General features: G+C 43.1%; 1 protein-coding gene across 6 annotated transcripts in view; it reads left to right on the forward strand.

Annotated features, from left to right (window-relative positions):
• Positions 1-15048, forward strand: part of PCNX4 (pecanex 4) — a 51674-nt gene that overhangs the window by 30216 nt on the left and 6410 nt on the right. For all 6 annotated transcript variants that reach the window (XM_056545293.1, XM_056545294.1, XM_056545296.1 and 3 more), the window contains exons 9-10: positions 6031-6134; positions 11330-12372. In XM_056545293.1, the coding sequence (XP_056401268.1) occupies positions 6031-6134; positions 11330-12372 (1147 nt within the window). The remainder of the gene's footprint in view (positions 1-6030; positions 6135-11329; positions 12373-15048) is intronic.

Here is a 15048-nt window from a genome sequence, read left to right on the forward strand (position 1 = left end):
TCTGCGTCGTTGTCAAGGCAACGTGACTATTCTGAGGCCGGGCCCGAAGCGCTTAGAAGAGGCCTCCCCGGTGAAGATAGCAGCCCGGACCACCTCCTCACCGGACAGCCCTGCAGGACCGGACCAGCGCCGAGCGGAGGTGAGTACTCAGAACTAAAGGGGGTGAGAGGGGGCTGGATGATGTTGAAGGCCGCAGTGGTTTTCAACCTGCGGACCTCCGGAGGTTTCAAAACTACAACTCCCAGCAAGCCCGGACAGCCGATGGCTGCCCGGGCTTGCTGGGAGTTGTAGTTTTGAAACCTCTGGAGGTCCGCAGGTTGAAGACCACTGCGGGTGGGGGAGTTCACTCGAGTATAAGCCGAGGGGGGTGTTTTCAGCACGAAAAATCGTGCTGAAAAACTCGGCCTATACTCGAGTATATACGGTATGTCCTATGTTGGGATAATCAGGAGACAAAGTAAATTGTGGAAAATAGGAATATACTAGAGAATCAACAAAATGAAGGCGAGTGGAAGAAAGAAAGGGGGGAGGAGGAGAAACAGGAGGGGATAGACACAATGTACAGGTAAAAGAAAAGTTAGACCATAGGGCTAAGAAAAACTAATTCATTGAAAAATGTATATTTATATAAGTCGGATACTGTGTGAACTAGGGATGTAAGAAAAAAATCGATTCCCGCGATTATCGCGATTTTTCACTTGCCGATACTGAATCGATTCAAAAATATTTTGAATCGATTCAGTATCGGCAAGTGAAAAATCGCTTTAGTGATGTGGAATTTGTATCTCCTGATGCACAGAAAGCATGTCCCGGGCATCAGGAGATACAAGTTCCACATTTTGTCAGCCGGATCTGACACGGCGGCGGCGCTCTGGGTGTACGGAGCGGGCTCCGACTCGTGTCCGCTCCATACTCTGCGGCCCACGGCTGATTTCAGTATCCGGGGGCCGCTGATGCATCACCGCCGCTAATATCCAGCATGCGGTGCTCTGCAGTATGTATGGAGCGGGCTCCGGACTCCTGCCCGCTCCATACTCTGCAGCCCCCGGCTGTTCTTAGTAGCCGGGGGCAGCCGCTAATAGCCAGCATGTGGCGATCGTCGCGGCTGGCTATTAACCCTTTAGATCGCCGCTGTCAAAGCTGACAGCGGCGTCTAAAGGGACATGTGTATGCTCTTCGGGGCTCTGTAATTGATAGAGCCTGGCTGGACCAGGCTCTATCAATGGATCGCAGATAAATGGAGTTCAATAGAACTCTATTTATCTGTCTGAGGAATCTAATGATTCCTAAAAGACTAATAAAGTGTACAAAAATAAAATAAAATAAAAATAAAGTTTTAATAAAAGCGTAAAAGACATTGTTTTTTAAACAGAATCGGGATATATCGCGATGTATCGTCACCTAGACGGTATCGCGATATATCGGGATATATCGAATCGCCACACTGGTATCGCGATTCGAATCGCCAAATTCCTGGCGATTCACACCCCTAGTGTGAACAGAGAGATGCCGCAGGGCCAGTGGTGACGTAGTGGAGACTAACAATTGAGAAAAATAATAATTAAAAAAAAACTCCCCTTAAAATATAAAACAAGATATACAGTCTCTCTGGGTATTAGCCCGAAAGCTGTGGATCCTATATACAGGAGTTGATACGTGCAATTAATGTGCAGCTATACACCGGTTCTGCAGCGCTATATGCTGTATATTTGAAGTTTGAGTTCCTGTAAGGGAAAAATTTGCTACTGTGTAGATACAAGTTCATATTCCTGCATTGGTGTATATACAGTACCGCGATCCTCCTGTGGGATAATAGAATGCAGATGCTGCCAATTTTTGCAACTACACGTCTCATCCATAACATGATTTCACCACCACAATGATAAACATTATCACCATTAGTATCTGCATTTCCCTAGAATTTTTTCTGCAATTTTTTATGCTTTTCCCAGAACTTTTTCTGCAATTCTTACAACAATATGTCTCATCTATAACCTTATTTTATTATCTTCATGATAAACATTATTACTACCAGTTCTTATTTTAAACACATGACATATATAGTGGATGATTTTACCATTATCCACTTTTCCCATCTTTTTTTCCCTTTCCCAATCCAGTCTGATCCACTGTCCCGGCTTTTCATCATTCTATCTGGTGTTCTTTCCTTTCCCTTTTCCCCTTTTTCCTTTTCTTCTGTTTGACCATTGGGCAGTATATAAGAGAGATAATCCCCATCATTGTCAGCTACTGAGGAAAGGAGTAGCCCTCCTGAAACTCGTCTAGCCCAGACCTGATCCCCACTATTTGCTCATACATTGTGGCATACACTTCTAGAGACTCTGCCGTGACCACACTTCTCAGCGCAGCCGTGGACAGCTTACATATCACCAACTCACCCAATGCGCACCTTTTAACACACGCAGCCGGCCGCAGAAGATCCCAGGACACCGCACATCTCCACTGCCTTACTGACGGGCCGCCTCGGGCAGCTAGAGCACGGGAGTCAGCGAAACAGACCGGACAGAAGATTGCCACCGGGTGAGCGGGGACACAGTCCCCTAACATTTCCCTTTGCAGGAATATACGGAACTGACTATAAACTTTCTCTATTACCGGCAGCATCTGCATACTATTCTCCCACAGGAGGATCACGCTACTGTATATACACCAATGCATACTTACTTTGCAGGAATATGAACTTGTATCTACACAGTAGCAAATGTTTCCCTTACAGGAACTCAAACTTCTGATATACAGCATATAGCGCTGTAGAACCGGTGTATAGCTGCACATTAATTGCACGTATCAACTACTTTTACTCCTGTATATAGGATCCACAGCTTTCGGGCGAATACCCAGAGAGACTTTATATCTTGTTTTATCAGCTACTGTTTGCCACATTTCATATTGACATTTTAAGGGGAGTTTTTTTTATTATTTTTATCAATTGTTAGTCTCCACTGTGTGACCACCGATAGAGGATCCGCAAGGGCCCTGCAGCATCTCTCTGTTCACACAGTATCCAACCTGAAATATAAATTTTTCAACAAATTAGTTTTTCTTAGCCCTATGGTCTAACTTTTCTATTACCTGTACATTGTGTCTATCCCCTCATGTTTCTCCTCCTCCCCTTTATTTCTTCCTCTTGCCTCCCTTTTATCGATTCCCTAGTATATTCCTATTTTTCTATTTTCCACAATTTACTTTGTCTCCTGATTATCCCAACATAGGAAGTACTTGAGGACTGTATATTTTTGCCTATATTTCAGTTACACTTTTTCGACTCTTTAGGTTTTCAGTGTCACAGTTAACCTTAGTCACCTACCCCCACCACTTGTGAGCTGCACAGCCCTTTTCTTTTATGTGTATATAGACCTACAGTCATGGCCATAAATGTTGGCACCCCTGAATTTTTTCCAGAAAATGAAGTATTTCTCACGGAATAGGATTGCAGTACGTTTTGCTTTACACATATTTATTCCCTTTGTGTGTATTGGAACTAAACCAAAAAAGGGAGGGAAAAAAACTAATTGGACATAATGTCACACCAAACTCCAAAAATGAGCTGGACAAAATGATTGGCACCCTTAACTTAATATTTGGTTGCACACCCTTTGGAAAAAATAACTGAAATCAGTCGCTTCCTATAACCATCAATAAGCTTCTTACACCTCTCAGCCGGAATGTTGGACCACTCTTCCTTTGTAAACGGCTCCAGGTCTCTCTTATTGGAAGGGCGCCTTTTCCCAACAGCAATTTTAAGATCTCTCCACAGGTGTTCAATGGGATTTAGATCTGGACTCATTACTGGCCACTTCAGAACTCTCCAGCGCTTTGTTGCCATCCATTTCTGGGTGCTTTTTGACATATGTTTGGCGTCATTTTCCTGCTGGAAGACCCAAGATCTCGGGTGCAAACCCAGCTTTCGGACACTGAGCTGTACAGAGAGACCCAAAATCTGTTGGTGATACTCAGATTTCATGATGCCTTGTACACATTCAAGGCACCCAGTGCAAGAGGCTGCAAAACAACCCCAAAACATCATTGAGCCTCCACCACATTTCACTGTATGTACTGCGTTATTTTCTTTGTAGGCCCTATTCCATTTTCGGTAAACAGTAGAATGATGTGCTTTACCAAAAGCTCTATCTTGGTCTCATCTGTCCACAAGATGTTTTCCCAGAAGGATTTTGGCTTACTCAAGTTCATTTTGGCAAAATGTAGGCTTTTTTATGTCTCTGTGTCAGCAGTGGGGTCCTCCCGGGTCTCCTGCCATAGCGTTTCATTTCATTTAAATGTTGACGGATAGTTTGCGCTGACACTGATGCTCCCTGAGCCTGCAGGACAGCTTGAATATGTTTGGATCTTGTTTGGGGCTGCTTATCCATCATCCGGACTATCTTCTGTTTCATCAATTTCTCTCTTCCGTCCTCGCCCAGGGAGATTAGCTACAGTGCCATGGGTAGTAAACTTCTTGATAATGTTGCTCACTGTGGACAAAGGCAAATCTAGATCTCCGGAGATGGACTTGTAACCTTGAGATTGTTGATACTTTCCCACAATTTTGGTCCTCAAGTTCTCAGACAGTTCTCTTCTCCTCTTTCTGTTGTCCATGCCTAGTGTGGCAGACAGACACACAATGCAAAGACTAAGTGAACTTCTCTCCTTTTTCTCTGCTTTCAGGTGTGATTTTTATATTGCCCACACCTGTTACTTGTCCCAGGTGAGTTTGAAGGAGCATCACATGCTTGAAACAATCTTATTTTTCCACAATTTTGAAAGGGTGCCAATGTATATACTGTACACACACACATATATATGTATATAGTTTACTTCTATTACTAATAGAGCTAGGATTCAACTGGAGGACCTCCCTAAATAATTTTTATGTGTCCCAAAAGAAAACTGGACTGTCCAAAGCAGAGTTCCTGTGTAGTAATGCTATCCCATAGAGACTGTTATCCTATTTTCCCAGACTCCCCAATAGCAAATCCGCCTAATAACACGGCAAAGTGGGGGCAGGCGGGAGCATAACTCTGGAGCTGGTATAGCAGTTATTAGTCAGCGACTAGGCGGCGTTAACTAGTAAATACTTAAATAGACTTTTTTAACAACTTGGCACAAACAGACAACTCGCCGACATGTCATTATACGACTTTATGTTGAAATCCCCTTTTAAGTAGGATTGTATTCACACATTTGAAGCTATAGTTGCATAAAAAAATTAAAAAAAACCTCCGGCCTACACCCTGGAGTTTGATGAAAGAGAGTGACTTTTATATTCTTTGTTTCCTAAGTGGTTTACTGGTGTTTCCATGGAGCGTTGCCACAGCACATGAGGGAAGTATGACAATCAGGCAGAAACCCCACTCTCGTGTTCCCAGTCATGTTCTCAATGCTAGGAATGGCAGCCTCACAGATTATATTACACACGGAACTCTTGTCACACAACAAGCAATGTTACATTCGGGCAAACAAAGGTGGATGGTGTAACCTTTCTAGTCGGAACCAGCTTATCCTGTAGTTCTGTTCTTTTAAACTAGGGTTATTGCCTTTAAAGTCCATATATAGCCGTGTCCATAAAGTCTCAGTGCTACATATTGTCACATATTTATGTGTATAAATGTATAATATTTAATTACATATTTATTATTACTATTATAAATATTGGATCATTTATTTGCTACAGCATGCATACAAGGAGCATTGTGATGGCAAAGTTCTAAAGTAGACATAAACCAAATTTAGTTCCTGCAGTCAATAGAGATGTTGATAGATAGCCCACGGCAGTGGTCTTCAAACTGTGGACCTCCAGCTGTTGCAAAACTACAAATCCCAGCATGCCCGGACAGCCGTTGGCGGGCATGCTGGGATTTGTAGTTTTGCAACAGCTGAAGGTTCGTAGTTTGAAGTTCACTGGCCTATGGATTGTGTAAGTGCTGTTGAGAATTATATATTGTACTCAGTGTTATAAGTTTATATTTAATGGTATTAATTATTCTATTATTATTTATTTATTTAATTTAGGTCTTGTTAACCCAGGATCCCATTTCCTTTGCCGCTTTCAGGACCGACTTATATGGCTGCTGATTCTTGAAAGAGGGTACAGTTATTGTTGTGTTAATGTAAAGGTAAAGCTTTTTAATGTTTTTTTTTTATTTTTTATTTTTTTTAAATCAAAATTAATTTTTTTCCATAAAATTTTACATTTACATACAGAAAAGAAGAACACAGACCCCAATCACCGACACCCATTCCATCCCATCCCACCCTGCCTCCCCAACAAAACCCCCCTCCCAACCCCCCCAACAAGCTTTGAATTTTAAATTAGTAAAACGTGACGGAAACAAAACAAATTTGGTATTTCTGTAATCAGGGTGACCTAAAGTATCAAAATACCATGTAAGTCAGACCACTAGGTGAATAGCGTTAAATTTAAAAACCCCAAATTTGCAATATGACCTCACAAATACTTTTTACTGTGTTTCGGTTCATATGTTATAGAAAAATAAAAGGTGTCCTTACGAAGTACAATTGGACCCACAAAAAAACAAACAAGCCCTCATATGGGTCTGTAGATGGAAAAATAGTTATGGCTATTATTGGGCAAGGAGGAAAAATCGAAAGTGTAAAAACTAAATAAACTAATAAAGACCTTATTTACAGACTATTTTAGTTAAAATTGTTTTGTGTACCAGGACCAATGGATCTCACCGAGGGACAAGTAGATTTTGCTAAGCCCCCCCCCCCCCAGGCCTCTGACATTATAATGTTTTTAAAGGGTATATGCAAATTAAAAATTCAATAGGACATTCCATACATGTCTGATCGGAGATCAAGAGAATGGCGGTACCCTCACCTCTCTTGCCAGCAGTGGCTACTAAGCCCCCTATATGCTCATTAGATAAGTCAGCCAAACCTGCCAAGCATCTAATGTGTATGGTGTCCATGTAGGCAGTAAAGGATCAGGCAGGTTGGTTTTTAATTGCCTGATCCTTTTGTTCAAGGAGAGATGAGCTGTTGTCCAAATAGACATACCCCTCTTCTCACAATACAGAACACACTGCTCAGCCAAGCCAAGTGTTTGTGTGTATTCGGGGATCAGCAAAGAGATACCGTAGCTATAGGCTGAATAAATGTTTGGCTAACAGGAGGCGCTTAGAGTGCATTTGAGTTGCTTTCCACATTATACTCTTTGAGAGTGATGTAAACAGCTTGAAAGGTTTGGCTGTTTCCTAACTTTTATTGTTAAATGGGCACTGTCAGATATAAAAACTTTTGATATGTTGTAAAGCATGTATAACCAATAGGTTTTGCAATTGCTTTAATTAGAAAATGTTCAGTATTTCATACTGAAAAAGTCAGTCAAACAACTGCCCCCCCCCCCCCTGCCTGCTTGGACACATACTAGTCCTGCTGTGTCCATGCGTCATCACCTAAGTCATGGACACACTTCCTTGATTGACACCTGTCACCGCAGGGCTCGCAGCTGTCGGAAAAATCCTCCCACTGTCCGCTTGTGTCCCGCTACTGTCAGTGAGGACAAGCTGGGAGTTGTAGTTTTGCTAATGCCAGGGGAGATGTGAGCAGATAGCATACTGAGGGAGGGGGCGGAGACCTGCACAGTGAAGCCACGCCCCCTCCCTTTGAGAGGAATTCAGACTAGTGAGCTAAATTAAAAGTGTAATAAAAAATAAATAAATAAAGGTGCTAGACACATAAAAATTAGATGCACATGGTCAGGATTAGGTACTGAGGGATATATTAAAAAAAAAATTTTGTTGGATCTGATGGGTACGCTTTAATGATGGAGAGAGTGGTGCACATGACCAGTACTCCCTGGCATCTTCCCTTCTCATTGGCCACTATTAGCCAGTTTGTACTGGAGATCTGTGATCAGATCTATGATCATAAGAGTGGTGCAATGTTTTACTAAAAGCAGTGCCCTTTTGGCTTGTAATACAGATTTTTGTATCTCTTAATTATGCTGACATCTCTCATTCACATAAGTGGGAGTCGAGTGTTCATTTTCCAGATGATGATCAGAGCACATGAACAGTTGGGATGGAAGTATAATGTATGTTGTGAGGCCTTTTCTATAGCTCTGGTAAAAGTAAATGGTAGTGCCTTATACACTACGTGTCTATACTGCCTTACAACAATGTAGTAAAAGCTGCTCTGGATTTAAAGTGTTTGTGTAGGTTGTAACAACTTTTCACATGTTTTTCAGACACATTAAAAGTTGAGGTCGTATTAGGGCTGGGTGGTATACCGGTTCATACCGAATACTGAAATTTTTGTGCTGCACGATATGCATTTTAACTCATACCGCAATACCGGTTTGGCCCCTCGCCCTCGGGAATGAATGAATCAGCCCAGCGCTGCGCTGTCCCACATCGGGGAACTAATCCTGTGTGACCTGCGAGCGCTGTTCTGCCCCCCCCCCCAATTAATTATTAGCCCAGCGCTGTCCCCATCAGGGTACTACTCACATGTCACCCGCATGCGCTGCCCTCCTCGTCCTGTTTGTTGCAGCCGCCGAGCGCTGACACTCTATACCAGTGGTCTCCAACCTGCAGACCTCCAGATGTTGCAAAACTACAACTCCCAGTTGTAGTTTTGCAACATCTGGAGGTCTGCAGGTTGGAGACCACTGCTCTATACTGTACGCTATGCCCGGGCTGCAAAAAATAAACAAAATAAACTTTAACTCACCACCCGTTGGTCCGGTACCGGCCTCACTTGTTTCCTGGGGACGGGAACGTCGGACAGCCGTCAGCCTATCACCGGCTGCAGCGATGTTCTGCCTCGGCCTGTGATAGGCTGAGCCCACTGTCATGTAAGAAGCCGACTTCTTACATGACAGTGAGCTCAGCCTATCACCGGCCGAGTCGGAAAATCGCTGTGGCCGGTGATAGGCTGATAGCTCTCCGACGTTCCCGTCCCCAGCGTAAGGCCGACGTAGGTGCGTTAAAGTTTATTTTGTTTACCTTTTGCAGCCCGGGCATAGGGATACCGCACAGTATAGAGTGTCAGCGCCGGCGGCCGCAACAATCAGGACGAGGAGGGCAGCGCTTGCGGGTGATATGTGAGTATTTACCCCGATGGGAATGTGGGCTTATAATTAATATGGGGGGGGCTAGGAAATACCGTTATATACCGTTGAACTGCCAAAAGTTAAAAAAAATACTGTGATACACACATTTGGTCATACCGCCCAGCCCTAGGTCATATTGTGTCTCACCCCTGACACCCGCTGTGATTGGGAATTATAAGCCTCTGAAGTGCATGGCAGTGCACATTGGGTTTTAGAACTGAGACCCAGGCAACGGGCTCGGGCAATGTCCAAAGTGGTTACAAATGACAGTGACGCTTTAACGTCTGAGAAAGCTGCTGAGCCCCCTTCCCCTTGTTATTGAGGGCTGTCGCTATGAAAATATGTGACTCGCTGACAATCTTCTATCCATGCCCAGATTAACATGTGACTTTGATTAGTATTGTCTGCACAAATTCTCTGTTGTGCAATAGTTCATTTTTGTCTAAAAACACCAATCTTGTTTACAAAGTGAAAATACATCTGTTTTACATTGCCCATGCCCAGTGTGATTAGAGGTCGTGAAAGAATCATATTTCCCCTTAGAGATTGAGGTAGCCTAAAAATCATATCCACATCTTATATCAAAGCTGCATGAAAACTCCATAGACCAGTCATTTCCGACCTGTGACTCTCCGGCAGTTGTGAAACTACATCTTCTAGTGCAGTGGTCTCCAGCCTGCGAACCTCCAGATGTTGCAAAACTACAACTCCCAGCATGCCCGGACAGCCGTTGGCTGTCCGGGCATGCTGGGAGTTGTAGTTTTGCAACATCTGGAGGTCCGCAGGTTGAAGACCACTGTTCTAGTGTGCCCTGAAGGCCTTTAGCTATAGACTTTTATTGCACAACTAATGACGTCTGTATTTAGCACACGGGTGTGTACAATTTGCTGCCAGTACAGACATAGGTAGTGCTGAAATCATTTTCTGTATGTTGGCATAAAACTTTTACAGATTCATATTTGTAACCCAAAAAGGCCTTGGTAAATCAAAAAATATTTGCATAGCTCAATCTCAACATGCATGGGTTTTCCAGGGCTTTATAATTATGGACTATGCATAGTGTAGGCCAGTGTTTCCCAACCAGGGTGCCTCCAGCTGTTGCAAAACTACAACTCCCAGCATGTCCGGACAGCCTTCGGCACCGTTTTGCGTCACAGACGCATCTTCCGGTTCCGTGGAATTGCTATAACCCTCTAGTGTCTGGCACCCCTGGGGTGCCGATTCCGGGTTTACACAGGAAGCTGTACATGCGCAGAGGAGTCCTGTACAGAGCGGGGAGGAGAGGGAGAGGCGGAGGGAGGGCATGAATTTTCATAAAACTGGCGGTGCTGATGACGAGCGGGGCTGACGTCACAGTGCCAGATGGAGCTTTGTAACCCCGCCCGTGCCAGTTAGAAGATCATTAGCATATCCGGCGAACGGCAGGACGGATCCGGGCATGGTAGGCAGCATATTGATCAGCATCCCCCGCACTACCAGCCAGTACCTCTGGTTAGTGGGGGGGGGGGGGAGTTTAGTGACAGTTTTCCTTTAAAGCATTACTGTCTATTTAAAAAAATTTGGACAAGTCGTCCAGACATTGAAACTTTAGATCTTGGTGCTGAGACCTCCTGTGATTGTGAGTTATAAGCCAATGAAGTGCTCAGCAGCGCGTGCTGTCAATCATATCCAACTCTTTTACTGCATTAGTCTTTGCAGTGAATTAATTGGAAAATACGGCCGGCCAGGTTGTGAAGAGCGCAATTGCAAAATGTTTTAGAGCGAGACCCGATGCGATGTATATTTTAACATGTCTGGATGACATGTCAAAAGTTTTTTTCAAATGAAAGAAACTCTTCAACTTTCTGCAAGGCCAACTGGCATACATTCAGTACACTCTGTAGAGCCTGTACTTGGTATCCAATTAGACAAGATGCACTACCAGGTATTGCCACTACCCAAGATTTGGTCCCCCACCGATTGCATATTTATGGCCTATCCCAAGGGTTTACTGGGTCCAGCTCCTTTTACTTACAGCTTCATCTTAGTAAATAAGAATGAGCTGCAATGCCATATATAACCACCACTAAAAGTGCAGAGCTGTGACTGTAAATGAAGATGTCTGTTTATTGGGGTTCCCTAGAGTTCAACCCCCTGCTGTAATATTGGATGAGCCATCAATTTTTAAGAACTGGATGCCGTGTTGGTTTCTAGTTAGAATTAACATTTAAATTCCTTTTTCTGCCATAGGGACTGGAGTTACAGGAGACCTCCTGCCATACAGCTGAAGCTCGGAGAGTAGATGAAGTATTTGAAATGGCATTTGAACAAGCAGAAAATTCTGGTCGACTGGTCCTGAATAACCATTTTGGGAATGTCCTAACACCATGTACTGTCGTCCCCGTTAGAGTTTATTCTGATGCCAGGAACGTTTTGTCCGGTATAATAGACTCTCATGAGAACTTAAAACAATTCAAAGAGGATTTCATTAAAGTTCTTCTATGGGTGCTGATACAGACATGCTACAAGAAGTCAGGAGCACAGGAAAACACTGATGAAGAACAGAAAGAGTCAGATGTGACAGCCCTGCCTGAGAAACACCAGGGATCTGCACATCCAGCAGAATATAATGAATCATCAAAGGGCATAGAAAGCTACAATGATGACATAGTCGACGAGTGGTCGGATGATGACATATTTGAAATTCTTCCACATCCAAAGAAAACTGGAGTCAAACCGTCTGTGGCTGCATCTGCTGATGGCTTCTCCATCCCGGGCAGTGTGCACACAGTACATGTTGACTCCTATGTAGAGCAAGATGTAGCAGTGGATAAACTTTACTCAGTGGTGGGCTTTGGTCTTCCAGCTACTGACAAAGGAAATGCAACTCATGTCGAACGTTTCAAAATGGTGGAATTTAATTCCTCGTACTCCAAGTTTCTTACCTTACCTCAGGACTGGATTTTAGGTTCCTTAATGGGTTTGAAAATGAGCGAGATGAAGCAAATGTTCCCAGCAGACTGGTATGAATTTGTTTTGTCCCAGTTAGATTTCCACCATTTGAATGGAAAACCTTCTGTTTTACTTGAAGAAGGAATAAGAGACAGATCGCTAAGAGACCAATATATAAAAGGACTGACCTCTATTTATTTTGCTTTTTTTGGTATGGAGAACTCTTCCCCCAGCTCAGCTTGGCTGTTTAGAGCCTATTTGGGCGGTATACCTTGGTCAGTATCATTAGACTGGCTAACTGGAAACCCAGAACTGTTTCAACTTGCACTCAAGGCGTTTAGGTAAGGAATACGTGGAAAATTTTATTTGTATGGCGCATCTTACTGGAATTGACGGCATATTGTCATTTGAAAATATTATAAGCTAGTACACTGGAACCCTGTACAACCAGTACATACAAGTGGGTTAAATTCTCATGTAGTGATCAGGAAATATGGCAATATTTCTTTCCCTGCACGCCTTAAAGGGGTATTCCGGGTTTATTCATCTTATCCCCTATCCAAAGGGGATGTGATGTCACGGCCACGCCCCCTAGTGACGTCATGCCCCCTCCATTCATGTCTATGGGAGGGCTGTCATGTCATGCCCCCTCCCATAGACATGAATGGAGGGGGTGTGGCGTGACATCACTAGGGGCCGTGGCATGTCCCCGTCTTGCAGGCAAGGCCCGGCATAGAATGCTGGGGGGCTGCACCGAGATCATACATCTTATCTCCTATCCTAGGGGATAAGATGTATAAACCCAGAGGGTTTGTCCCTCTGCACTCTGGTTGATTGTGGTAGAGACCCAAGGGAAACGGCCCTTTAATTACATTAGGGGTGTCAAATTCTATCCACAGGAAAGGGGAATTAGTGTCTGATCAGCGAGGGATCTGAACATTGGGACACCCACTGATCACATATGTACTGCCACTCCACTCACCTATATGGGTCAGACACAGATCTTCATCCGTCCTATAGAGTTTATTAGGGTAGCGATGTGCATATCCAACCTCAGCTCCGTTCAGCCAGGGGATACACAGGACCTCCATTCTTGGGATTGGTGGGAGTCTGATCGGTCAAACTCACAATGATCTCCTATCCTGCCAATTGGCATAAATCAGTTGTCAATCATGGCCAATCTCTTTAATATAGTACCAAAATTCTCAAGTAATTCTCAACCGCGTCAATAAGAAAAAGAGAGGGAATGAGCATGTGCTATAGCGCAGTGACCATAAATTTTGATAGGACATCTGTGCACATCTAGCACCACATACTTCTGTTTACATCTCAGCGAATGTGTAGATTAAATGCCATAGACAATGTTCCATTGGTGTTTTACATCAAATTGAATAGAGGATAGGAACAGTATGTCACTGGGGCACCATTGTCTTTAAGTCCTAGGCAATATGGCAACATGCTGTTATTTGGGTGAGACACAGTAAGATTGCAGGACTGCTGTGGCTACAATTACTTCTATCACAAAAAAAATGTTACAAAGAATCAAAACGTCTCTTTGTATGTTCAGTCATCCATTCTGGTTAATCGGGGTAAGGACCTACATTGGGAGGCACAGCCTAATAGACAGAGACCGATGGAAGACCTGGAGGCTGCTACCATGGTAGTCATTGGAACCTTGGTAAATGTGTGGTATGTTGTCGATGGCCAGACAGAGGGAATCCCCTCTTTCTGTCAAACACTTTAGATGCTGCGGTCACTATGGATGGGGACTCTATGCGGTAAATTTGAGTTAGAGTTAAAGGGGTATTCCAGGAAATAAATATTTTTATATATCAACTGGCTCCAGAAAGTTAAACAGATTTGTAAATTACTTCTATTAAAAAATCGTCACCATAGGTGTTGACACATATTCTTTCTTCCATAAAACTGTTATTATTAATGCACTTATTGCAGCAAGACATAATATCACTAAGAAATGGAAAACAGCGACGGTGCCCACGGTCAAAGAAATAACATATAATATCAATTCGAACTGTTGGCATGAATATAAGATAGCGTGTGCCTTAGGGAATGAACGCACTTTCATGTCCAGTCGGGATATATGGCTAAACTGCCCTCATAATACAGTGCAACTATAGTTGCACTTGTGCACTTCTAGTTGCCTGGTGGGAACATTGATCCCTAGACCCCCCCCCACTTTTTACTTATTCAATTATATACTTTACACATCGTGGTGATGAGTACACTGATATGGTTCATACTCAGTTTTTTATTTCTTGTTTCTGTTTAAAATATGTTAGATCTAAAGTACAGAGGTATATGTCTTGCTTTTATGTACAATCAGCCTAGAGTTGACTTTCTCTACTCCATGTACCGAATGTGAATCGATGCACTTTTTATATGTTATTATCTCTTTGTGTACGACTTTTTGTTTCCATTTGTACAATTTTCTCAATAAAAATTTACATGTTAAAAAAAAAAAAAAAAAAATCGTAATCCTTCTAATAATTATCATCTGCTGAAGTTGAGTTGTTCTTTTCTGTCTGGCAACAGTGCTCTCTGCTGACATCTCTGCTTTTCTCGGGAACGGGCACAGAGTGGAAGAGGTTTGCTATGGGGATTTGCTTCTACTCTGGACAGTTCCCGAGACGTGTTATCAGAGAGCACTTAGACAGGAAAGAACATCTAAACTTCAGCAGCTTATAAGTACTGAAAGGATTAAGATTTTTTGATAGAAGTAATTTACAAATCTGTTTAACTTTCTGGAGCCAGTTGATACATAAAAATGTTTTTTTTCCTGGATAACCCCTTTAACTTTGACCCCAGCAATTGCTCAATTACTGTCAGTACCCATGAGATCATTATGATGGATATATTACATCCATTGTGGTACGGGTACTAGCACCTGCTCTGGATATATATCTGTAATTTGCCATTAAGGAGTTAAAGGGGTACTCCGCCCCTTAGACATCGTATCCCCTATCCTAAGGGTAAGGGATAAGAAGTCTGATCGCGGG

This window comes from Hyla sarda, chromosome 11 (assembly GCF_029499605.1).
Source record: "Hyla sarda isolate aHylSar1 chromosome 11, aHylSar1.hap1, whole genome shotgun sequence".
In the NCBI taxonomy this organism is placed as follows: domain Eukaryota; kingdom Metazoa; phylum Chordata; class Amphibia; order Anura; family Hylidae; genus Hyla; species Hyla sarda.